Genomic DNA, 27,471 nt, shown 5'->3' on the forward strand with positions numbered 1-27,471 from the left:
AAGAAGCCTCTTGGGGGTACTAACAGTTCGATTACCACTGATAATTTTTTTTATATTTTTGTTCTGGCGAAAAACCAATAGCATTAAAAGCAAAAAAAACGGTTTTGTCTTATGACGGTACACTAAAGTAGGGCTACTAGGGTTCGTTGTCTCCTATTGTGCTGCACTGTTAGTCGCATGTGCGACCAAAACCGAAGACTTCTCATTTTTTAAAAGAAAATAACGCACTCTACCTTGGCTGCGCACAATTAATTGATTTGTCAGTAACCTGATTATAGCCAGTTACACCTGCTTGCAGTTGAACATGTTATCTCTGATTACTATGCAGATGTGCAACATTTAACGCATTCATGGCGGCGGGCCGATACACCACATCGTTGGTCTAAGGGCGTGTTGATTACATGACATCACTGGCCTAAGGAGCAGTTCATAACAGCCGCAGGGCCTTGTGACTTTCACTACCTGGGGCCGTATTCTATAAGCTGTCGACGTCGCTAGTATATCTCAGTGGCCAATGACAGAGGGCTAAATAGACGCGAAGCTTGGAAAAGGGACATCTTATAGAATACTGCCCTAGGTAGGCCGCCATGTTGGTTCACGTACTAGAGACATTACAGGCTAAAGAATTCAGTGTCCACTGTTTGGACGTCAGCCTACGCTCGCACTCAACCTCCGATGTCTTCTCGACGTTACTAGGAAATCGTGCGTGGTTTCACGAAAAGCTTCCCGGCGACACCCGGGGACTGGAGACCCCACCCCAGCTGTAGTGAACATACTGCTGTGCGCGTGTGTTTTTATTGCTTCACCATGAACTAATCACGCGTGCCACCTGTACACATTTATTTTTTGTACATAGTGTTTGTGTATATTACCTCTCGCCTTATCCTCTCTTCCTGTCCCCTCAGCTCTATTATTTCATTTTTCCATTCTGCCTGCTATCCCTTATTTCCACTGCCCCAGCTCAGGCGCTTCAGTATCGGTGGCGGATGCGGAGCTAGCAAAAATATTTTCCTTCCTGTTTACTATTATTTAAATAGACCACTTACTACTACTACTACACCCATGATAACGGCTGCTAGTGGGCAATTGCCATTGCGCAACATGTTTTAATTAATTGGGAGTCTAGTTTGACGAGCATCTAGGAGAGATGTCTATCTATTCATTGCGCGAACAGGCCGGGCGGTAGAGCACATACTAGACATGGTCTAAGGTTTGCGTCGATGCAGCCAGCACACTTGCACCCGGGACAATGGTGTCGCAACCACAGCAAAGCATAATAGGCAGGTAATCAAGTGACTCTGTTGGTAAGAGCACGCGACTAGGGCTTGATCTGCCGGGGGCATGGGACTCCGATAGACCGGCACCGATAGAATCCTCTCGCCGCCGTGGCCGCGACTGATCGCTGCATTTTGTTTAGCAAAGCAATCGACAGCCGACGAGTTCACCAAATCTTGCCTACGAGGAAAGATGGTACAAGGAGGAAGGTGTGCACAAAGGCACGTCGGCCAGCCAAGAAGACAGGAGATGGAGAGCGCAAAAGTAGCGAGCACATGACGTCAGAGTGGCGTGCTCAGCGTGCGTCAAATCCATTCAAATGCCGTGATCTAGTCGCTATTTCTTACTCGCTGTAAGCTACACGCCCGCACACTGCACGCGCTTCCGCGGGAATAAGGAGGCCGAGAGAGAGAGGAGGGAGAAATTTAATTTATAGAATTTATATGCTATCAACTAAATTGTTCCCTCCTCTTTATCTCGGCCTTCTTGTGCTTGCAGGAGCGTGTGCAGTGTAAGGTAAGCGGGCAAGAGGCCTTAGCGCTCTATTCCGCGGCCTATGTGTATAACGTGTCGCAGTCCACAAACCGACCTGTGCGTATGTCGGATCTAGCGCGACGTGACGCTGCCGTAGCCGGATACAACTCAAGAACGAAGCGGCTTTTCCACGTCGATCGACCCCCTTCCAGCCAATGGCGTCAGCCGATTCTTATGAGCCTGCCATACCCAGCAGTTCTGGGCAAAAGCATTTTTCAATGGGAAACCATTTATGAACGTAATTTTTTTCATATAAGGTATGATTTTACTACAACAATCAACATATCTGCGCTTCTTCCATCGGCAGTCTTTAATTTTTTTCTGTTGACGTTTTTGCTATCGTGAAAACCGTTGCCTATTGGTTTTCTATGAGAGACTTAACTGTTCGATGCGACCGATGGTAACATCCTAAAAGAAAAATTGTGCTACATATCAGAAGAATAGGCCATTTACCTTCAATATTACCGTAAATGTACGTTAACAATTTCTCAATTTTCGTAATTTTTGTTCGAAATTTCTGGACAAGAGCACGACAATGCAGAGTGGCAGGAAATATTGATAGCCCTTGCTTCCGTGGTCGGGGATAATCCCCTCCATGCATTTTCTTGCCACTTCTTGCACTGTCACGCTAGCAGGTTCATGAGAACCGGACGACGCCATTGGCTGGAAGGGGGCCCTCTGACGGGTAAAAGCCGCTTCGTTCTTGAGTTCATTCAGACTATAGTTTATTTCCCGTCACTGTCAGCTGTTAAACTCCATCTCCCTGAGTGCACAAAGATCATTCGTTTGTTTCATACACTGCTTCTTACTGCTCTTCTCTCACGCATGCAGTTACACCGTGTGTATTAGTGCACTTCGGTTGACCTCTGCACACTTCCCTCCCGACGATACACGTGCCAGGCATACATTGCATTGATTGCTATTGAGTGAATGGCAAATGAAAAGATGCTGGATGAAACAGAGTGGTCACTATTTCCACAAATGTATCCAACTGCTGTTAACGCCCTAATATTTATATGTAATTCCTAGTCTTTCATGAGTCGTGTGGCAGAGTCATGTTTGAACGGTCGCCACTCGCAACGCCGCCTGGTGAGCACCAGCACTGGGCGAGGTCGCCGCAGTTCCCTAGTACTGAAGTGTATCAACTCTTGCGTGTTATGCCACCTTTGATTGCAGTATTTAAAATTCACTTAAAACATTCTATAACAAATTTTTTCGTTAAATTCAACTCGTCTCAAACATCCCCTGTATTCGTCATCTTAGAACTACTCCCGTGATGCAGCTAAATTTAATCGAAAAAACGCCCCGCGAGACCTTCCACATATTGCTGACATGTATATCGACGGCTTCGAACTGACCAACTCTCATTTTTCATGTTGGTGATTGATAGGTCGGCTTGCATGTTCAAAGATTTTCGCAACACGACTAAATGTGCATGGGCGAAAGTAATGTTTTTCCTGCACCCCACCTAGGACGACAAGAATAACCATTTCGATAGCATCAAATAGAACACGTGTATTCTTCAGAACGTGCCAGCGTTGACTTTTTTCTTCTGGACGAAGTCATTGTCTACAGGGCGCATCGATCCCTTTTCTTAATAAACTAGCCGGCCTTGATATGATCTTGGACCATATGTGTTTTATACACAGCCCCCAATGAAGGTATGAAAGAGAAAATGCCATTTGCAGCGCAAACAGTTCTGGTTTGCAAGGCGACGTATCGACCTCAGGTCCAGGCGCAGACTGTACGAGGATGGAACACAGCACACATGTGCTGCTGTCGGCACCGCTTTGCACGTGATGTCTGCTAGAGATAGATCGGCGACGCAGCCGCTGAATAGTAGAAAAATCTATAATGGTCAATATGCATGCAAATCGACAAAAGTGAGAACCCTCGCCTTGCACTGGCGCCAAAGCAGTGAATAAGGTGTAAAATCGACTAAAAAAATCAAACCAGTATTTCCGGATTTCGAATCTGCGGCTACGTGGTTACGGGGGGTGGTCGATAATGTTTTCCTACTGAGCTTGAAAACATTGCCTTCTGCAATAATCAACATACTTTCATCGTGTTGCAACTTTTTTTGCAGGGAGTTACGTTTCCGTGGTCAAAAAGAAAGATATCAGTCGTCCAAACCACTGAGGCGCGGCTTAAGAGTGCCATCTGAGACCCTAATGGCCGTTGGTGTTTCAAAAACGTCACTTTTGTTTTTGACATATTTCTTTTTGCCACTAGTTCTTTCCTTAGTGCCTTTCTGTTCGTAAATCTCCGCAACTAGCAGCAGCATTTCGGTCTCCGTTAGTTGCCGGATTGTTACCCACTGTGAAGTAAAGTCTTATGCCAAGCTCATGCTCCGCCTGATTCGTAACGAGATCTTAACTGTACTGCACGGTTTCCCCAAGTTTTCTGTTCTTGACGAGGTAGCAATAGAAAACAAAACTTTCCGAGAATGTCTATAAGTCCCTTTCCAGTGAGGCGGCCCGAGAGAGGTCGGAAGCCTGCGCGACGACCGCCTCCAAATGTATAAAAACCGCCTTCGACTTGGGATCATGCAGGGGTCGGGATAGAGAGAGGCAGGACGAGTCATTGAAATTACGGCGGTTTACTGACTGTCAAGACAGGAGAAGGGTTCGGCGACTTGCTCACCAGGAGCGTCTGATGGCTTCTTTCTGCTGGGGTCGGGCTTGACTTTTGTCAGCGGTGCTCGCGGGGTCTGCCGCTTCCTGGCTCATTGCAGCGATTGCCCGCGGTTGAGCACAGAACTGCAGGTCGGTGATCGGGCAGCACTGCCGTGGTGATACCCGTTCCCCAAGCCGTGTCGCATTCTTCTTGGCAGCATTACCAGTCTCCGTCGCAACAGCGACGATTTGACAGGAACTGGCCCGCAAGGTTTTCTCCGTCCTCTCGCGAAGAGGTTCCTGGTTCCAGCCTCGTCTCTCACAGGATCACCAGTCACGCTTTTAAAGCATGGAATAATTTTAGCTCTCGTTTAACACAGGCGAGCATCGTCTCGGAACCGTGTGAAGCTACGATGAAACACGAAGAAAACTTTCCTAACCTTTATATTTGGGCGATTATCAGGTTTGTTCCCTCTTAATTGACCGATGCGCCAGGAGAGGAAGCACGCGGCGCCGACTTTTGAAGGCACTGCTATCAGGTGAAGATTGCGATGCCATTAATAGCACTGTAGCATTGTGTGTGCTACAGCAATTCCACCTCGTCATCACCGCTTTACTCCTAAGACGCGAGGCGTTCATAACAAGAAAGAGTGAGGGCACTGGAAATGGGCTAGGCCGGGGCGGGAGCACCCAAGCAGCGCTTCGGCTGTTTGGGATGCGTTTGGATGTAAGCCTGTGTCGTTGACTCGAAAGCGCTTGTAACTCGCGATCGTGCTGCGCTTCACCGGAATGTGCTGCGTCGCAGCATCACCTAGGCCTATTTCAAAAACGCGGCTGGAACCGTCGATGACCCATCCTATAAAGCGCCACCGCCAATACCGAAAAACATTTCACGCGAACATCAACACTCCGCAACGAGTAAAACTGCAATTTCTCTTTCTCCATCCAGTCGCCCCTCGAATCGGGAAACAAATTCCGAAAGGGATTTCATCATTCCCGAGCACGCACCTGTGCCTTCTTTTCGCTACTCGGCCTAGCTACTGACGGCCGCTATGGAATTTCACTGTCAAGGAGGATGCCTGGGGAAAGAACACCTTGTCAAGACAGCAGAGAGACGCTTCGGTGACGGCCTTGGGAAGTTTCCCAGCATAACCAGCCCAAGGCGTTAGTAATCGGAGGCAGTTATGAGAGTCTTTGGTACTGCAGTAAACACAATTGATGATGGTATAGTGGTGGTAGTTGTGGTAATGTTTTCCGTGATGGCTCGAGCAGTTGGTGCAGTGGAATCTAAGACATCCGCCACCACTGAAAGACGCAGGACAGCAACATACAAACATTGCACGCGTTTCATGTGTTGTTTTGGGCAGTAGAGAAAGAAATGTTTGGTGGCACGAACACACTATTTGGCGTTGAATAGAAAAGTGGGAAAACGTGCAACGTAATCTTATGCTGCGTGAGATCTTAAAATTCGAAATAGGCCAAGGAAGTATAAATGACCGGTAAGGTTTTCTGAAACACAGATTTTCTGAAACACAGTGAGAGAGTAGATCGATGTGCCAATTTGCAGCATTGCAACAGTTCTGAAAAATAATTATTATTACTTCAAATAGCAGCTGTCGTCAATCCGTCATCAATGGAAGCTTAAAAATGGCCTTTCAAACTCTCTGTTCGTGTATCTGTCTCTCTCTAGCCTATCCACTAATATAAAACAAAACTGGTTGACCTGCAGACAAAAGTCTACCGTACTCAATAACTGGAGATCTGTAGCGCGTATGCGTTATTGTAGAAACGCCGTCAGGCGACAGTGTTTACTCAATATTTGTTTGTCGTTCATTTTAGAAAAAAAAACGTTTGTACACCGATTCGCATTATCATTTCTTGCATGCCGCATATCTCTCGATTTTTTTCTACCCTAACTGAACATCTCTTAAGACCAGCGCCTCGCTACAAGCCCCAATCTGGACCATATTAGGGGAGGCACTAGGTAAACAAGGTGCCAACAAACCCCGACGGGCACTCGGTGCCAATAACACTTCGTCGATAGCTGGATCTGAAAGTGTTTTGCGCGGCGTATCAAAAGACACGTCTATAGTACACAGAGGCAGAACGAACATAGACACTCCATATGTTCCTCTTTGTCCGAGTGCTTTTTGTAATACACTACATAAGATATTGTCAGAAATGTCAACACACGTTAAAGCTTATCTCTAGATTCCGCTGGCAAAACACCCTACAACGTATACACTCGCTCGATAACGCAACTACGCCATAGCGCTGAGTGTCCGTGTCCTATCCGTCCATGTCCTGGCTGCACTACATATTTCTTCACAATATCCCTGCCTGGCAATACTTGTCTGCCGAAGTATTCATTCTTTCTCAACGAGGGCAACTCGGATACCTCTACCGTGGTACTGTCGATACCGAGCTTCGTTTTTCTTAGAGGCTCATTGGCGCCTATGCCTGTCGCCTGAATGTAAGCCTGACCATGTGGCACTCAGCGCGGAGGACGATGCTAACTGCCCCTTTAACGACTTCCCTCAACAGAAACTACTTGTAAATTTTATTTGCCATGAGGTCGAAGCGTTCTTCGATGGTCACGCACCCTCACTTAGGTTTACGCAATTTGTCTCCGAAAGCCTCCTGAAATTGATGCCTGTTGCGTGGCCTCAGTGATGAGGAATTGCGCTTGCAAATAGCTTGCTCTGCCTTTCGAAGTTCCCACACCTTCACGGCTAGCATCAAGCCACAGAACTACCGGATGTTACGTACCCTATGTCAATTTCAGCGCGCAGTAGTGTGGGCTGTAGGAAAATTAATTTACTTCATCTGCCGCCTTCCTTAGGGGTGCCGAGACTGGCAGCTTAGAATAGCGCGCGGTTTTGTTCCCACGTTTTATCTTAGCACCCACCCCAGCAGGTCGAAATTTCCGGAGCCCTCCACTACAGCGTCCCACATAGCCTGAGTCTCCTTAAGACGTTAAGCCCCAATAATCCATAAACCATCCGGCTATTTCAATTTAGTTATTTCATCGGTCAAAACTGCACTAATGCATACGAGATAAGAGAGCCACATAGATAAAAAGGGTCTGGGCTTATCTGTACTCAAAGTAGTGAACAAGTTTGATCTATCAGTCTCTATAACTTCGTGGTAGTGCCAGATTAAGACCGATGAAGGTGGATAGGTATTTCATACTTTGTCGTATTGGTTCAACATTTTTTTTAAAAAGAAAAATATCGCAGGGGCACGAATGGCAAATGAAACTGACAGGGCGCTGCGTGAGCACTGTACTTGCAATTATACGGCGTACATTTGTAAGCCTTTGTGTGGTTCCTTTGTCGATCATGCCCCTGCGTTATTTTCATTCACAAAATCACAAGATATTGCGGATCAGTACGATGTTCCAGTTTGTCTGCAACTACCATCACACTTAACCTGAGCATTATAGGAAGTATAGGATTCTTTGAATAATTCGCTTATTGACGCATTCGAAGCAGTACTAAAAACCAAACAGCACGTTTTATCGTTCATAACTATGCTCATTTGCGCTGTGTCACAGACATCCAAAATATTTTTCATTAGCACCTCTTTCTCTGCTCAAAAATGTATCACCCATATGTCTTTTTCAAAACTTACAACATGAATTTCATTCTTAATGTTTTATTGGTCACCCGCCAACATATGTTCCATTCCGTATAGATAACCCATGTAAAGGTGGTTTTTTTTTTCAATGCTGTACAGCATATTGCATCAGTTCATTCTTTGTAGAGACATTGTTTTAGTGGAACCACTCACAACCAGGCGTTGCACTTTAGAATACCAGTGATCAATTTAAGAAGTTATCAATATATTTTTGTTGCCGAAACCTTGGTTCACTCAGTTTAGTTTTTGTGTATTTCAGTTCCTTTTAGCCATGCACACTATTATATTCGTACCTTTTAGCACCGTTCCCAGTTGCTGCGTTCAATATTTGTTCTTTTGGGAGCGCTATTTTTCTTTTTCATAATATCAGTGTTTATTTGGAATTTCTGTCCGCATTTCTTTCTTCGAATGCGCTCTTTTTGTTTCTTTTTTGTATTTTTTCGAAACTGGGTTCCCGACATATGCATTTGTTTCAGTTCTTTTCTTTCATTTTGTCGCAATCGTTTGCAGTTCTTCCGCCGTATGCGTTATCTCCTTCAGTAAACAGTTATTTTTACATTTGATCTACTACTCTCCTCCTAAATGTCCTGTGAAACATGAGAGTATTGGAAATCAATAAATTAATTAAGGAACAGATTGCAACCTGTGATGCTACGTCGCAGACGTCTTGTAAATAATATAGTGGCTGCGAATAGTAAACGACTACGTTTGTGACAATTGGGGTTAGCATGTGTACTGCATGGATATATATGCTTTTAAGATAATAAAAAGCAAACTCTCCTTAAGTGTGTTCGTGCTCATAGTAGCAGTGGCTGTACCACATTACTGAGATGCACCCTGCACTGTCTTTCCCGCAAATATGAGGCGATGGCGATCCGGGTTTGCTTCGGGAGACATACAGTTGCTCCCTTTGCGCTGTCAGCATTAAAAACACCCAAAGATGGGAGAAACCTTCTGCCTCCTGAGACTTACAGGGGTGCTAAAAAGCCCTATTACATCGCTTAAAAGCAATCTACTTGGCCTCTATATTTCTCACAAAGACTACATGTAAAAGAAACTTTCTGGGGGTCGTGGTGCAGTTGCGCTGACTGCAAACGGCGCCTGGCTTGTGGAATAATGGGATTGCCGGGTGAAATGTGGTAAGGAATACCCTTTCCACACGTGCCAAAAATAAGTAACATCCTATTTTCCCCCGAAATGTGCTGTCGCCTCCATAAAGCGGGCGGCTTCGCAGAATGTCGACTCCGGGGCTGGCGGTGCGGCCACTGGAAGCCCAAGAAACCGTGCCGCCGGCGAGGCCGTGGGCGAAGCGGACGGCACAGCCACAGCGCCTACGCGACACGTGGGGGTCGTAGCACCACGCCGAGCCCTGGACGACCAGTTTCGCACTCTGTACTTCCAGGATGGCAAGCGGAGAATCGACTTCGTGCTGGCCTACCAGAAGCACGACGACAGCGTCTCCGAAAACTACCGCCGCGTCTTCGAGGACAACCTGATCAAGGAAGGTCTCGATCTGGAACTAGAGGACTCAACGGTGAGGTGCTTAGCGCACGTACAAGTCGTCCACAGACCTGTCTAGAGCGCTCGAAATCCATGCCGTCTGCGCTCCGCAGGACGCAGAGTGACGCCTAGCGGCAGCACCTGGTTCGAGATAGCGCCTGTCTGATGCTCAGACGACACTCAAAGAATAATAATAATAATAATTGGTTTTAGGGGAAAGGAAATGGCGCAGTATCTGTCTCATATATCGTTGGACACCTGAACCGCGCCGTAAGGGAAGGGTAAAGGAGGGAGTGAAAGAAGAAAGGAAGAGAGAGGTGCCGTAGTGGAGGGCTCCGGAATAATTTCGACCTTCTGGGGATCTTTAACGTGCACTGACATCGCACAGCACACGGGCGCCTTAGCGTTTTTCCTCCATAAAAACGCAGCCGCCGCGGTCGGGTTCGAACCCGGGAACTCCGGATCAGTAGTCGAGCGCCCTAACCACTGAGCCACCGCGGCGGGTCACACTCAAAGATGCACAATCTCGAATCACGCGCTCCCGCTAGACGTCACTCTGCGTGCTCCGGAGCGCAGACGGCGCGGAGTTGGGGCGCTCAAGACAGGTCTGTGGACGACTGTACAGGCTACACGAAATCCAAGCTGTATGCAGTTCTTATCCAAGCGTCCTATGACGCATCCAGAAGTTCGCGTAATTTAAACTCATGACGGTGCTTCTTTCATCTCAATGACTCAAAGACAGCTTGGCAAAAGAGTGCCACATGTTCTGCTAGACACGCGTCCAGTCTTCACGAGATGAGATCTAAGACTAACTTTTCCTAGAGTTTCACCCCAGAAAATTTGGGAACTAGGCCGCTGGAAGCTTGTAAGCCCTTGAAAACCAGTAGGTACCGGCGGCACTGAGTATCGAACGCTTGACTTTCGGCATAAGAGGCGGATTATTAACCAACTAGGCTATATCACAGTTTGTGGGATTTGAACAAAAATATTTAGCAAAGGCAGGCGAGCTAGGGGGCGTCTAGTCAGTACACTGCATAGGGCACTTGCTCAAGCAAACGAGGTCAAACGCAAGAATTTCAGGTCCGCGCATTGTTCTTTCTCAGTTTCTTCTCGCCTGGCTCCTCGTTTGCTTGAGCGGTTGTGCTATGCTTTCTGTTAAAAGCCTTATTTTTTTCTGTAATATAAGTACTGCCATTTGTCTGTGTATGAACTCTTCAGCAATAATGCAAGCAGGAAAGTGTAGGAGGCAATGGAAAGAAAATTGGTTAGAGTTGAAACGCCGAGTTAGAGTACGCTAAATGAATGCATGGAGAGAAAGTCGACTCAGGTGGATAATGTAATGGGGTAATCCAGCAGCCGATAGTCTATCGTTGTAACAAGGTGAACACGAAAGGACGGAAGCATTGCCTAATTCAGCAGAGCATCAGGGAGTTCTGGTGTCACTAAGAAAATTTTGTGGGGTTAGATGGCTGTAACTGACACTGGAAAAAGACTCAAGTCTAAATATAGGGATAGGCTCTTAACTATCTGTAGACTTGACCTCACTGACGATAACGATGATATGAGTTCGCATTTGTCAGCTGAAATTTTATGCCCTAGAATGATAATTTTCATGAAACTTCTACCACGGAATATCAAGGATGTGAGGTCTGCTTATTCAAAACGGGCGCAGCGCAACCCTTGTTATCACATGCAACCTTCACGACGTGTGCATCAAGGAAAGTACTGAGTGTTGTCACACTAAAGATGAGCACGTGTTAATGATGAGAAATTCTGATACCTCAAGCGACCTGCGGTGAAGGCAGATTATCAAGGGTAACTTTTATGACCGGAAGGCTATGAGGATGTGAGACAAAGAACGTTTAAAGGTGTTTCTGTTCGTCTATGAAGTTCAGGGAACGTGCTTTAAGATGACTACTTAGTACACCAATCGTTCAAATTGAGTTAGCTCCTTTCTGTATATACTATTGCGGTGGCATTAAACGATGCATGTAGAGCGCAACGTGTTTTTGCGCGAATGGAAAACCACGTGCAGCCCTGAATGCTCAGCTGAAGGTGTGTTTCACCGTCTAGTGAAGCTCACAGGTGCTCCCCAGCTATTTACTAGACTGCGTCGACACCCTCGAGGAGAGTGGCACTATGTCCATGTACAAGTGAAGCGATCAGTTCATATGTTACTCGGGAAAAAACGAAGTCGAGGGCTCCTAGAAACGTTCTTAATATTTGGTTTACTCTTTCCTCTTGCTGACTACATCGCAGACTTCTCGTGACGGAAAGACCAACTTCCTAAAGATTCATGCGCCTTGGAAAGTGCTGGTAAAGTACGCCGAAAAGCTCCACCTCCGTATGCCCATAAAGGTACGTTCGCTTATAAGCATATATCATCTGCTTCCCAACATCCGGGTAGGAACGCGTATTCCTATCCGTAAAACCTGCTTCCAGAGAATGAGGCATTGAACAACTCTGCGGAGCGAGAAGTCCAAAACTGCATTGTTTACTAACCATTCACATAGCAACATACTGCAGAGAACTATCTGCATAAATTATTAACAGATGAGCAAGCAACGGGATAGGAAAAACATGCGACTAAATTGCGCTCTACCTTCTCGGCGTCGTGGCAGCTCAGACGGATCTTATTCCTAGCGTTGGCATTTGCGACAAATGCGTTCCTGTTGTTACGGCAGCCGTGCATGACGGGCTTCTGTCGCAGCGTTTTCGCCACTACCAGACGAGGTGGAAGGAATGGGAGTGGGCATTACGCAAGCGCGAGCGTGTCGAACGCAGGAGAAGTGAGCTGGCGCGACGCGAAAGTTCTAACGCACGTGGCCGTAGACACCTTTAGCAAACTGTGTGCCGTGTTAACGTTACAGTTACCGTAGTACCGGGAGCCCGAGTGCCGCCATTGTGGATGCGCAGATCGCCTCGAGGGCGCCAGATGGCGCCAGGCACCCGGCAGCTGCGCGTTCTCCAGCACCATAGGGACCAACCAGCGCGAGCGCACTGACTGTGGGCGGGCTCTCGGTACTCCGGTAACGGTAACGATAGGCACCTTTAGCATACCGTGTACCGTGTTATCGTTGCCCTTAGCGGAGTATCGGGAGCCCGCCCCCCGCCGGTGAGCACGCGCTGATTGGTCCCGATGCTGCAGGCGCGCTCGGCTGCCGGGTACTTGCGATACCTGGCGCCGTCAAGACGATTTGCACATGCGCATTGGTTGCGCAGGCTGCCGGTACTACCGTACCGGTAACGATAACACGGTACACACAGCTAAGAAGCGTTTTTCAACGGTTTCCAAGTCCTGAAGAAGCGTTGGAAGCTGTCTTTAGAGACTATTTCAAACGGGTGCTGCACAAATGATTTAAATGTACAAACGCAATTTTTACTGCACTGTCTGGGAACTTTACGGAGAAAGGTTGTACATGCAAGTAACCATCTCGGATTGTTCTGTTAGTCCTGGCTCGCTTTATTTTGATAGCGTATTTTTCCTATGAGTCTCGAATACGCTTCCACGAAACGTTTTGGGCTTTTTGATGCAATACGCACTTGTTAGAACCACCAATGCATATGTATAAGAGTGCACGTTGTTGGGCGAGTCGGTCGTACGTACTTAGGCAAGGGAAATGCGCTAAAAAAGGCATAGACAAGAAGGGCACAAGGATGGGCGCATACTCTCGACATAATTTATTCAGAAAGAAACATATTTATACGTCTATGAATGCCAAATCATTGCCTAAAGCGCATATGCCAGCAATCTTTTTCTTTTACATACAATTTGATCGACATATCGCTTACGCAGTTATCCCCTGAACCGTCAATAAAAACGAGTATGGGCCGTCCTTGTGCCCTTCTTGTCCCTGTCCTTTTTAGCGTATTTTCCTTGCTTAAGTAACAATGCATATGTACCGTTCGAGAAGCGTTATTTTTTACTGACAAGCAAAGCAGAGCAAGCGAGTCAAAACACAAATTCCCTTGTCCCGTGAAGCGTGCACTGCGACCAGCTGTTTCGGTTCTTTCGGGGTGACGCAGCTCCCCTCGCACTTGCGGCCACGTCTTGCTCTTTTCGCCTGCTTTGCCGAGCCATTGCCGTGATCTGTCCTCTTACTGCCAACGTTCTAAGAAGCACGCATGCGTGTTTGCGTGCGTGTGTGTGCGCGTGTGTGTGTGTCAGAGAGAGAGAGAGAGAGAACTGGTGTCAGCCCGCATCGTTGCGTTAGCGGTGCTCCGGAAACTTCTATCCTATAACGCTTTGTTTTACTCAATTAAATTTTATTCTTACCTTTCAACTGATCCCAGTGATAGCGGCGGCGCAGATTTGCATAAGCCATTCATCAGAGGCATGAAAAAGTTCGCAAAAAGTATTTATATGAATATTATAATAACGCTTAGGCGTAGACCTATCATAGGAGTCCGGCATGAATCGTCGTGTAACTGAAGCCCGCTGTAGTTGTGCTAGAAATCCGCAAGCCGCGAAAGAGGGGAAGAGAAAGAAGGAAAGAAACGAGAGAAGAAGGAGAAAGACAAAAAGAAGGATCATCACGGCTCTCTTCAACTGTTGTAACTCATATGTACCTTTTTTAGCGAGTAATTTTTATCGCGTGCATGACCTATCCGTGAGAATAGGCCAAGCTTAAAAAAGGGATCGCAGTGTGTAAGGTATCACTTTTACCAGGTTGGCTCGCACACTTGTTAGTCCGCTGCCTCATGAATTACACAAAACACTATTCGATAGCATGACGTCAAATTTAGTGCATCCGGAATTTTGCACAACGCCGACGTCGCCAAACACTGCAAAAATTGTACTTCTGAAGATTGAGAAACGGCAGCCCACTATCATCTCGTGCCATTGATTATAGCATCAATAGTCACGTGATGCTTCAGAAAGCAAAGGCGGCAGGCTTGATAGTTATTCTGCGCTCCTTGCCTTTTTCATCCGTAACGTTTCATCTTTGCGATCGCATTGGTAACCATTTTTGCGGATTTGCTTCGTTACCCTGCTTTATAGATATTAACCTAAATCTTTCTAGAACTGCTGGAAAGAATGGGCTCTTTCAATGTGTGCTGCAACCTGTCCGTTACCTACTGGGCCTTCTTTTTTTTTCTTTCAGAAAAGAGGCAAACCGGTCTCGTTCCCGACGGTAACCGTTGTCAAGGGTGAGAAACCGATCCTCCCAGACATGAAATTCGTGAGTACAAAAATATATCTGCTACAGTTTTATTCTTTTATCCGGCATAACAAAGCGAAGAATAGCAGCGAGTGCCAAAATATTTAAAAATATTTGTGTTCTATATTTTATTACAACCACTAACTGAAGCGCACTGAGTGTATGTATACCAGAAAACATTTACATTGCTATATCCGTAATCTGGCACTTGTGTGCATGGTGAAGGAGAATCCGAAGGTGTGCTTAAATTGTTGGCAAAAAACAGATACGCATGCCGGTGGTGTTCTCACTTCTAGTCGTATGTATGTTCGGTTTTTTAAGTCAATAACAAGCAAATCAAAACATGCCGAATTCATTTACTGAACGCCAATTATTTTTATACCTTCATGTACCCTTTATTTTAGGTGGTTTTCTCACCCTAGTCCGAAATAGAGCATGACTCTGCATTAATTATGGCTGCAATGCTATCGCATTCGCTGTTGCAACAAGCGCTACAATAATAAACTTGTCCATTCCACATGGAACTAACAATAGCGGGGTACTTTTATGCCTTCAAAGGAGCGAGACGATAGTTTCGGACTAGTTCAAAAAGTAAACATCACTCTAATGACCCTGTAGTTTAACAGTGTGCATGTTCGAGCCCAAGAGCGTTTCGGGAAACTTCATTACAAAGCACATCGACGATTTGACTCCAGAGTGGCGTCAAAATGTCTGTTACCTCTTCAGCGCACAGTATTCAAAACGTACGATTCTTTCGGCTTGATGGCTCGATCTCGTTAGCTGGATGGCCACGGACATCAATACGAGATTAGACGTGCCACTTATGTCTGTTCTCACCAGAGGCATGGGACTTATCAAATAATGCAAGCTTGGACTCCGTGACATGGTGTTTGGTGGCCATGTAAAATTATTTGAAATTCAAAGCAGCCGTAATATTGCAATAACATTGTGCTTAACACGGTGGTTGGATTTAAGTGCGCGTCTTTACAGAGGCCACCGCTGACAATATTTGAGTCCACAAAGAGTGATTACTGAAAACTAGAAACAATTAATGGTTGGCAACAATATATTGTAATGGCATGCCAATGCCTTTCTCAAGTATTTGCCACTAGTCAGGAAACTCTCCAGACAGTGAAGCTGCTGTTCTGCTCTCGTGTTCTTTTGCTTCTCTTTAGATTCTAGGCAACTCCTCGCTAACGCGGATTCTCAGCACGCGGTCCATATAAGCTTGTGGTGAATACCGCCTTTCTTACATCGTAGGTGAACCAGCGGCATATCAATAGCGGTTAGTATGCGAGCCTGAGCAACAAGCGCTTTATGGAGTTCAGTGTTGTTCGCTGGCTGCGTCTGCCATTGCAGCGCGCGTTGAGAGTGTCTGTTCCCACGCCATCTTTTGCTCCATGCTGCTATTAGCCGAACATCGGCACAGCGTCGAGGAGACCGCGAAATACTTCGGCCTGGGTAGGTGACTCTTCCCAACTCTTGCACACTGTGAACCACAAGCACTACTCACGCTCACACCGCGTACACTGCAGCACTGCCCACTATGCGCACTGAAATCCTGTGTGTGCGTTGCTTCTCAATGAGCAGTTGGTCACCAAGTACCACGTCTTCACATTGAGTACGACGAAGCAAGCGCGATGTTTTGACGTGCCGACTGTATTTTTACGGCACAACATGCATAAATATAACTTCGTGACATGCACGCACGAGGTCAGGACTGATTTCCATTCCCTAATAAAATTCAAAGGAGTTTATTATTTGGGCCCCTCATTTATGTAATAGCTACCAACGCTTAGCTATGCAAATGCACTATAGCTTGGAGTTCCCGGATTTGGCTCGAAACGAGGCGCGGACAAGGCTGTTGCAGCCTACCGAGCAATCGGCACTTCCAAGAAACCAAAAACTCGATACATAAACAGATGTCCTGCTGGGCAAAGAATGGACCGAAAGAGCGCAAGGGTAATATGCGCGTACAAAAGCTAATAACTTGATTACCCTGGATGTAGTTCATTCTAAACATTGAGTGGCTATTTCATGACTCGATTAACTTGCTTTTATTTGCTTAATTTCGGTGCTCCTCGGATAAATGAGGCGAGAAATTAGCTTCATGGTAGTTCACGACAAATCATTAATGATCAGTGTATAGTATGTTAAATCTTTATTAGTTTACTTTGGAAGGCCTCCGTTCTGTAGTGCAACGCCAACGGTGACCTTTCTGTTACCATAGAAACCAAAACACATCAGAACTTATATCACTTGCCTTCGCAGCAAAGTAAAGGTCGCTGAAAGTCAACACTGTGCCCCTGAAAGATATTGGGGTCCTGCAAACATCACTGTCGTGTATGAAATGGATATGCTTTCCGATTAAACTTATCATAAGGGATGAATAGTACTCTGCAAATGTAAGCACAAACTGTTTTAAATTGATGGTAAACGTAGCTTGGATAACTATGCTTGCTTGAACGACATCGACTGCACAGTTTTTGTCAGCCACCCACACAACGCCGCATCCTCACACACTCGACGAAGGGTTATTTATATGCTGAGACTCCGTAAAGCGGGCTAATCATTATTCGTAAATTTGAAGCACGAAGGAAAGTTCACTAGCCTAGTTCCTCCATTGATATGAGACTTGGTGCGAAGAATAAGCTAGCACTGCTTCCTTTCAATTAAAAACCAATCATCGCCTTCATAAGGATTTCATTGGCCACACGCGTTCTTTATTACCCCTAAGCTCATAAACATGTGACAATCCTCGTATCTGTAAGATAATACATGAAATACTAATTGCCAATGAGGTTCGGCTTCTGGACCCGAAGACGTGGGATAAAATCCTGGAAGCGGCCGCCGTGGTTCTTTCGATATGAAATGTGAAAACTACCGCGTGTTTTTCGATGTCACTGCACGCTGAAGAATACCAGGCCGTCTAAATTCTTCCGGAGCCTTACATTACGGTTCCTGTCATAGACCATACGCAGCTTCAAGTGGTCAAACCCAGTATACCATGCGTACCGGCCGTAGGGCACCATTGTTAACATAAAAACCTGCGATACAATGAATGTTACCTTAATCACAAGGGCTGTTTGTTTAACAACTGGTTTGACTTCAATATACGCTATCATTCCCACCTTCCTGTGCAAGATCTTACACTGGTAAGAGAGGACGGTGCTCGAACAACAAGTTAAACTAAGCTATAATGGCAATATCATGCGCTCTGGCATATTACTATCCTGCAGGCATCAGGGAAGTCTCGCTCATCACTGCAAACGTTGTTTTGTTCTCTTTCCCCGAGAAAGCCGTGAAATCTAGAAATGGTGCAAACGCAGATACAAAGAGCGATACTACAAGTTTTCTATATAAGAAGGGAAGCGATCAATATCCGTGATTCAACGTCTACGGCACCAATAAAGAAAGGGAATGATTATCGCACACGTGGCATATCAGCAGCACCCTTTGCCAAAGTCTGCGGACCACATGGTTTGATATTCAGCCGTGTAGTGACGCACCAACGGCGTCCATAATGACCAAAAGGTCTCTAAAGGTGAGGATGGTAGTGGTTCTCGCTCAACACCGATTTGAAGCTTTACAGAGGCCGTAAGCGTCTTACTATGTGGCTGAAAAGCAAACGTGGTGTTCTGAAGGGTTTTTACCGGGGATGTGCAATTTTCAGTGAAGCACTCTTCAACGCATGCATTTAGGAATAATAAAAGTTGAGCACTGCTGCACATCATGCAAATTCCCGCAAACCTGACGGTGTTGGCACGCACAACGCACGCACAAACTATGACACGCACAACGTGTAACTACAGTGGCCACAGGTAGCAGCAACTCGACCTCGCATGACTTCTGAGCGAACGATAAGTTTACGCGTTAATTTCAGCAGAGACAAAGAGTGTGTTTTTTGTTTATTGCGTGCGTTCGTGCGTGCGTGCGTTCGTGCGTGCACTTGCATTCCTTCTGGTAAGCACAAGTAAATCTACAAGGTTCGTGAGCTGGAACTTCAAGTTGCTAGTTATTTTTTTTCGTGATTACAGGCTTTCATTTTTCAAACCTTCTAATAAAAATTTAACGCGCAAAATTCTGCCACCATCATCGCAAGTTTTTTACGATCCCTCAGATTGCCTCAGTGTGTACACGTGGGAAAATGCAGGGCCATATGTTATTCCGGCCAATATTTCTATACGCAGTTCCCCACGCAAAAAATTATTTTTTGCTCGCATGTGCTCTGCCCACCACTGTTAAGTTTGTGGACTCCTAGATGTAACAATAGGTTAGCTGTTACTATTTACTTGAACTGATCTGTGGATCGACTGTTGACGTGCTTCTGGTTTCACAGCTCGGAGACGAATCCACCGAGATTGAAAACGAAAGTAAGCCCAATGCTCTGGAGGCGATATGGGCCAAGATGTGGACCCCGTTCCCCTACAACAAGGAGCTTATACCCGACGAAAAGCAGTACTTCAACGCCGAGTTTGTCCGTCAGCGAGAGCATATGTGAGTACCTCAAGTTGGCATGCGCAATCAGAAGAGAAAACAAATTGCTTTTGCAAGCTCTGTCAACAAATTTGTGACCACCTTAAGATAGCGAGGTGGCACTCAGGAACTAGTTTGTGATTTTTCACCTCTGGTGCGCTTTTCAAGGCGCGCACATGGCATATGGAAAAATCTTTTTTTTTCAACTTGACACTTATTTCCGGAATCATGTAGTTAAACAGCGTTTAAGTTTGTAGTCAAGAATGAGACATATGTTACTCAGAATCAGCAACATTTTGTTCTTCTTGCAGTATGCACAAGCTCATATTTAAACTGTGTCTGTGAAAGTACGTTATTTTTGAAAGTGTCTTATTTCTTCCATCTCGCCTTCACCCCCATTCCGACCAGGCCTGTAATCAAAAGAACACCAGCATAAAAATCTTGCAGCCAGGTATAAGAATTTTTTATCCCTTCGTTATCGCCTTGTCGTCACGTATTCCATTCATAGAGCTGTATTCGGTTTTCAACGTATGCGCCATTTTGCTGCAAACCTAAATACCAGCGATGCAAGCGGAAGGAAATAAAGGGCACGTATTTAGCTAAAGAATAATAACATGAGAATTAGTTAATAAAAGCTGCGAGCAAAGGGACGTAGCAGCAACCGCTTGCAGCGAAATTGGCCGGTAATTCATGCAGAAGAAGAGCTTTGACAATGCTCTTGCGCAGTAAAGGAAAGATAATAAGGAGAAAGAAGAGAAAAGGGTTGTTCACTTCTTATTGGTAACAGTGTAGAATTGGCGCTAATCGTGTAATTAAAAAACCAAGAGCGGCGTATTCGATTCCACGCCAAGTGGGAGAATCAAAGGAAACCGCGAGCACTAGCCTGCATCGTAGAGTTTCCCCCTAGAGAGAAAACTGGTGGCACTGCACTTCATCCACCAAGGTGCCGGGAAGATGAGATTTTGTGCTTGGTTTGGCTATTATTGGGCAGAAAAATTGGTGGCACACCTAAGCTCATCCTTAAGGGTATGACGCGGTACCGTAATGGTTAATTCCCATATATGCAAAAGGTCATTCTCTACATTACGTGCATAGATGCCTGCGAGTCCTCATACCCCTCCTGGCGCAGTAGTGCAGCGGTTAAGCGATGCGCCAATGCCCTGCGATGGAAGGTGCTCTCATCGGTGGAGCTTGTGCGCCCCAGGTTGCTCTTGCCGAGAGACCGATGACTAACTGCCACCTGCCATGGTGGGCAGTTTGCTCACTATCCGGTGGCTAAGTTGTGATGACGCCGCAAGGTGACGCGAACTAGGTTGCCCACCTGCCTCCTAGGCTGCTCTCTGGACGCCACCTGCGAGAGTGAGGCTCGTGATTTTCGTGGTTTTTTGCTCACGACGCGGACGCCGAATTTTCTGTGAAACTTTGTCTTTAATACTATCGCGTTATAACTTGAATTTATCCCTAGCAATGCGACTCTTCTCGGGACAAACATCAAGAAATGATGTGAAAGTTTCTGTGCCTGCGTAAAACAGAACTTCACTTGAGTTTAATTTATTGAAGTGAATAATATATCATTTAAATCACGAAGAGGATAGCGCTGTGGCGCAGCTACCGATTTTGAAGGAGTATTTGCGTTTTCGGCCCAACACTAGCCATGCCAAACACGAAACCTCGTATTCCCGGCATTCCCGCGGTGGATAAAGGAAACTGCATTAACTGTGGCGCCAGCTTACTCTCTAGGTAATACCTACAAAGTCTATGACCGGCATCACACCAAAAGTAGGAATTAAACCTTTAATAAAAAAGATATGCTTACCTGCGTATATCTTTGGCGTTCCCCTATGGGTCAGAAACGTGGAGGTTAAAGAAAAAAGAGATACTTAATTTGAAGACAACGCAGCATGCTATGCAAAGGAAAGTGCTAGGTGTAAAGTTAAATGACAGGAAGAGGGCACGGTTGGTCAGGGATAAAACACGGGTTTATGACATCCTAGTAGAAATCAAAAGGAACAAATGGGCTTGTGAAGGGCATGTAATGCGAAGGCAAGATGACCGATGGTCGTTAAGGGTAACGGACTGGATACCAACAGAAGGCAAGCCTAGCATTTGGCGGCAAAAAGAAGTTTGCCTGGATAAGATGGCTGCAGCTGGCTAAGGAAACGGTTAGAGAGGTAGGGGAGAGGCCTTTGTCTTGATTGATGAAGTCAGGCTGATGATAATTACAACTTGCCCGTATAATCATCAGCTAACCGCCACCAATGAACTGCGCAAGCATTATTGATTGCACTCTATTTTCACTGCATATCTAGCATGGTTTAGGAATTGTAAAAAAACGCATCTACCCCTTTCAGACGCCTTGTACACAATTGTGCAGACGGCAAACTCACAGCATTTTCTGAGAGTGTGCTGCAGCTAGGAGCCATTTCATTGTTTCAGTCGAATTTAGCATCACTCTTGTCAAAACTAAGTTGCTCTTTAGTGTCATTGTGCGAGCGCAGTAAGTAATATTTCACTAAAGAGTGAGCTCGGTGGCACGTCATCCGCCATTTTTGTGCAGACAGATTTTGCCGCCAGTAATACCCTCGATGTTTTTGCGCAATGTCGATCCCTCGGGCGCTTAATTGGCAAATCCGGGCATTTAGATTTTGCTGTTTTTAAGCAATCTGGCACTTTGTGAGCAATTTTGCATATCCTTGAGAAACTTACCCGCTAGGTTTTTGTGCTAAAAATTAACAAATTGGTTTTCTTGACCCCTGAATATACTGTGTTGGCGGAAAAATAATTATTTCTGAACAAAACAAAAATGGCACCTAAAAGGGCTAAGCTAACCTTTGCAGCTACCTGTAAGTGAGTACGTCACCATACGTTACTTGCAATAGATGAATGTACACAAAGCCGTTTCTTCTAGGGCCGTATTTTGTTCAGGAAAAAAGCTTGCTGTATGCTTTAGCATTGAAAATATTTCTTTTTTTGCAAACATGATTGCAACAATTTCTTCAACTAAAAGCCACAAAGATTTTTGTGGACCTGATCTACCATTTCTATTTGCATTTATTGAATTAGGGTGTTCAGGCCGCCCAATTAAATCGCCTCATTTCAAATAGGAATTCCCGACACGTAGGTACGTGACAAGAATTTTTCTGCCGCTGCAATATCTTTGGTTTTTCATTTTTCGTTGCCCGCCGAGTTCCACAAGAATAGAATTGGTTAAACTGGTGCATTATTACTCAGTCAGAACTTGAATTTAAAATAAGCCATAGAACCAGAACCTTCGCCCATTACTTACAAGCATGTAATTGAATGTCTGGGGTTTCATTGAATCGATTAATAATTCTTTCAGTGTTGTTGCTTTGGCTTCATTTTCGTGACATTGTGGCGTATTCGTCTGTTACAGAGGTGTCCCCTCTCTTCAAGAATTGAAAGCATATAAATAAATATTGAAATCCAAAACATGTTTATAACACTGCAAGGATGAAAAAAAGTTTTCATGCTAAATATTAGTCAGTCTTACATTTCATAGTGCTAAAAAGTACATCAACCCTAATAACAATTTCAACAGGAAGATGAAAATTAACAGAGAGCATGTGTTATGTTCCGGCCGTTTTTTCTTTCTTGCTGCTTCAATTATTTCCACCTGTACTGCTTGCTTTCTTCCTTTTATAATGTCTGCCAGTAGTAGCCACTATAATAGGAGAGTTTTACTATTTTACTATGGCTCTATAGCAGACACGGAACCTTACCAGTAGCGCTGTGCAGCTGCTTAAGTATGTTTAATGCAGGAGTTCCTAAACTGCCCTTGCAGCAAAAAGCAGCAGTGCAAAGTTATCGAAACTGTTCTAGATAATGAGCGTCATTGCACATTGCGCGGTTTCGGGTGAGTAACGCTTCCTCCTCTCCACTGCCACTTTCCGGTGACGCTGGTCTGCGCGCATATTCATTGGTCGCACAGAGACGATGAGGAAGAAACCCAGTCGTAAGTGCGTCGACTTTCACGTGCACGCATGCGATGGAGCAGGTGGCATGACGCCATGTTAGGCTTAAAACGCAATAGACGCGTACTGGTCCCATGTTGCTGTTTATAGAGAACGGCTGTATACTGAAAGCTGTTAAATTCTCTTCCCGTAATATGTAACATACTTAGGAAGGTCCAGAACTCATCTTGAAATAGTGCAACGTTGGAATCTCCAATGTAATACTCTTGTACCAATGTAACACTCTTGGAATTCCAAAAAAGCAAAATATTTTCGTGCAGTGTCACCACTCACTTCTGTATGGTTTTCATGCTGTGATGCGTAGAGCGTAATCAGCAACGACTGCCGTTGTGCAACGTAAAGACATCATTGTCCTGAGCCAGCAAGGATGTTGGCTATGCTCTGTCGCAGGAGTCCTTCTTGTAGCGCGCAACACGCTGCAAGTTTCTTGGTTCAGTTTTGCTCTATCATCTAAACATTAACATTTGCAGATCGTTTCGCTCCCCACAGCACACTGCACGCGCTGTGCTTCTTCGCACAATGGACATCTTTCTTGCTTTCCTACCATCAGAAAAAAACGAAACCTTCTTGGAGGTGGGTGTTCCTGCCTTTACGAAGACACTCTCTTCGAAATTTCTTTCCTATCCATTCACGGAACTTCGATAGACGATCAGGAGTAGTTTTAGAACCGCTGCTAGTTTAGGGATATTTACGACCATCGAGCACAATGCCATTCATTCAAGTCAAATTCATGTTAGCAGGATCAGCCCTTTCAAAAGAGTCCAGTTGCAAAACATGCTGTTGATTTTATAATGTAAGTACCCCAAGCACGAGCCAGGATAAGGGTATCACTGAGCTCCTTTCCTTGAGAAACTGTATTTAAGAAAAACAATTGAAACTAAGAATAAACAGAGCTGTACCCAAATGAGCACTAATTAGAACCAAACGTATTCCATTTGTTACCAGAATATGTTTAGGCCATTTCTAAACGCTCTGTTTTGCAGGCGAAAGAATAAGAAAAGTGGCTGACGTGCCATCTGCTCCAAGTGGTAACTGTAGCACACCCGCCGTAGTCACCCCGGCCTTTCCTCTATGGTACCCACGTATTGCTCGCCTATCACGTAGATAGCCCAGCTTTCCATAGACGTAGTGTACCTGATGTGTGTCTCGCTTCCTGTTATTGCATCGATGTGTGTGTGTGAGTGTGTGTCACCGATGCAACGTACGTGATGGCAAAAGCACCGCAATTGCTCGTTCTTTATCGTGCGCTGTGTGTCCGTGCTCGCCATGTGTGACGTCGTGTATCACAACTAGCGCACGTGACCATGTATTCTTCTGACGTCATCAACCCCTAGGTTCACAAAAGACAAGAAAGCATTAACCGCAGCGGTATATGCAGAAGCTTTGATGTACAACTTTTTCTGACACAACATTTACTAATTACAATTTTCTACCACCAACATGTACGTGAAATGAGATGCGCTTGGTTGCTTATAAGTTCAGAGAACTTTGTGAAAGCAGCCGCAATCCATTGCTGTCGCCAACGACTGCGACTGCAAAAATTTCTCACGACTGATTTTCCATGGTGATGTTCTTGATTATGAAAGAGTAGCTGCATGCGTTTAAACACTCATGAACGCATCAGGCAATATTTATCCAACAAGGTTCCGTTTTTACAGTTGCGAACCAAACTGCCTTTTCCACCCATGCCAACATTACCACTGCCGCTACAAATTAACATTGTGCGTTACAACTTCTAAACTAGATAATTAAAATCTTCAAAGCCGAATTCACTATACCTTCAAGCAGCTACGCTGTATATAGCAAGACAATGTTCGGAGAAGTCCAGTAGCTCAGCTGTATTTTCAGTCATCTTGCTTTGCCTTCGCAGGTACATAATACAAAATAAAGACACGATTTTCTCGCAAGCGATTAGGAGCCGGATTGCATGGGAAGTCCTTATGCGGACGACGTACGATGACAACGATCGACAAAAAGGTGAGGAAAACTTCACTTAAGCCTTTATTTTGTTCACTTACTCCAAGGGTGTTCTGAAGTGTGGTGCCATGAGATAGACGGTAATAAAAGTATGAAAGTAAATTCTTTGGAACCGTTGCAAGTCAGTGCTTCTATGTATTCTGTCCTCTCGTCTTTGTATATTGCTTATACCATAGTGAAATAATAATAGCGAGTCAGCAGGCTATTCTGCTCATCTGAACTCCTAAAGAAATAGGGCAGCCTATTTTAATTTATTTGTTGTGAAATTTGTACTTGCCTACATGGACGTAATCAGGGTAGCTGCTCGGTATCCGAACGCTGTAAGGAGGGCAAGCCAGGTGATTCAAGTTCTATTTTCAAATAATACAAATTCATAGGCAGGAGTTGAAAGCAAATTATCAGGTATGATAGTGGCAGCTAGACACATTAGAAAACTGAGAGATATTTGTATGAACATTCCCTCTGTATCGCTGCCAAGCAAAGAGAAGGTTTTCTGGATGCCATGGATGTAAGTTAAGCGTTGTGGTGGGTAGTGACTTGTTGTGATCTAGGCAGGTGCTTTTTTGTGAAAAAAAAATTAAAATAGCGCCTGTGTAGTCCGCTTCTTTGCGAAGCTTTTGTCAAGCGCTATAAGTTTTTTCATGAATGTAGTAGCGACATAAAATGAAAATGAATACTTTAATGTTTATGCTGTAGGCAAAGTATAATAATGCTGAGCGCGTGGTCTTTATATTTCAGTTTAACGTTAACCAAGAACTTTTGGAACATCACTAAACGGCGATTGCTAGCACAAAACCCGGCTGAGTAGCGTTCTCAAGAAGCTAAGCTAACTTTTCGTTGTGCCTAACCAAAATTTGGCGCCCCTCGCGCGGTAGGGCATTTTCGGGTCCAAAAAACGCTCAATGCTCGCGTTCATCGTCTTTGCTATTTCAGGCATTTACAGGCTGCTCAACGAACAGGTCTACTTGGCAGCCTACCCATTGCATGATGTAAGTGTCCACAACTAGCGTTGATTCTTATTCGACGCTGCTTTTCACTGCCACTTGGAGGACAGTTGGCCGGAGGTCTCTTTTGTTCCCACAAGTTAACAGCACGCACAAAGTGACTTACTCAGTCAGTTTTCCCGAAAACTTTGGGAATGCTTAATAACCGATATCTCAACAGTATTTGGTTTCCTAATACTTCTTCCTGCAACAAGTTTTTAATTGACATTTAGATAATAAGCAGAAGAAAAGAAAAACTAGGGATGGATGCCGATCATCGTGCGTGGCTTTCTTACGTCTTCCGACCTTTATTTTGCTCTAAATTACCCGTCATGAGCCACTAACTACATGCTCAACTTTTCGCACTGCTTGAGAATTAATTACCACTAGCTTGAGCGTCAACAAAGGGCTACAAGAAACAATTAAGTAATTCTTCCAAATCTTCGCATTTGAAGAAAACTTATCAGGGCAACAAAACCATGACTGAAGCCTCTAGTAACTGAGCAAACCAGGCCGACTATCTGCTGATGGGGCAAGACCAAATTGAGCAACAATTTAAAGCGGCGGCAGAGGTTTTCGTTCAAGCTATGAACTTTGTTTCAAGTGCTAAGATTTGAAAACGCTTCATAACCATCTTCTTTCGCTACACGGTGGCATTAAGCCGCATTTTAATGTGTGATAAGTAACGCAATTCACGATCTATTCCATCTTGAAGTACTCTTCAAAACTGATTCAGTTTTTCATTCTTATCTATACTTCTTCGCGCAGGGTCCGTGCGGCAGGGGGGCATTCGACCCCCTTACGGAGGCCCCCACTGAACGGAGGGTATATTGGTTTTTATCATGAATGATTTTAACACGGCATAGCAACGTGCTTTGGTTAGAACGAGCACTGAACTACTGCTGTGCGGAGCACTTACATTTTAACTTTGATTTTTCCTCCTGCAGTTACTATACAGCGAATGGGCCCGTCCTGCAGCGTGGTACAAGGAGCAACCACTGGTTCTCATCAGGCTAGTATTTCGTGCCCTTAAATATTTCGCGCTTCAAACACTGTTTACTGTGGAGGCCTATTGTCGATGTACCTAATATAAACAAAGGCCTGCTTATAACATGAAAAATATTTCTCTGAAATGAATATTTTGGCTTCTCCAAGGCATCTAAAGCAAACCTGATTCCCAATTATTATGCCAGGAATTCTACTGAACGAAAAAAAATATGAGCGGATGCAGAGTAACTGCAGTACTTAAATGGTAAATGTGAGAAAAGAGAGAGAGAGAAAAACTTTGTTTGGTCCATTAAGGGTTCAGCGTTCGGTC

At 45.0% G+C, this 27,471-nt stretch overlaps 1 protein-coding gene across 1 annotated transcript in view; it reads left to right on the forward strand.

The window, feature by feature from the left end:
• The window catches only part of LOC144103233 (anoctamin-4-like), a 79,875-nt gene that overhangs the window by 27,005 nt on the left and 25,399 nt on the right, over positions 1 to 27,471 (forward strand). Inside the window, exons 2-9 of the mRNA XM_077636010.1 lie at positions 9,298 to 9,597; positions 11,823 to 11,921; positions 14,669 to 14,746; positions 19,065 to 19,222; positions 25,064 to 25,170; positions 26,104 to 26,159; positions 26,922 to 26,978; positions 27,101 to 27,165. Coding sequence (XP_077492136.1) covers positions 9,298 to 9,597; positions 11,823 to 11,921; positions 14,669 to 14,746; positions 19,065 to 19,222; positions 25,064 to 25,170; positions 26,104 to 26,159; positions 26,922 to 26,978; positions 27,101 to 27,165 — 920 coding nt within the window. The remainder of the gene's footprint in view (positions 1 to 9,297; positions 9,598 to 11,822; positions 11,922 to 14,668; positions 14,747 to 19,064; positions 19,223 to 25,063; positions 25,171 to 26,103; positions 26,160 to 26,921; positions 26,979 to 27,100; positions 27,166 to 27,471) is intronic.

Source organism: Amblyomma americanum, chromosome 9 (genome assembly GCF_052857255.1).
Source record: "Amblyomma americanum isolate KBUSLIRL-KWMA chromosome 9, ASM5285725v1, whole genome shotgun sequence".
Classification (NCBI taxonomy): domain Eukaryota; kingdom Metazoa; phylum Arthropoda; class Arachnida; order Ixodida; family Ixodidae; genus Amblyomma; species Amblyomma americanum.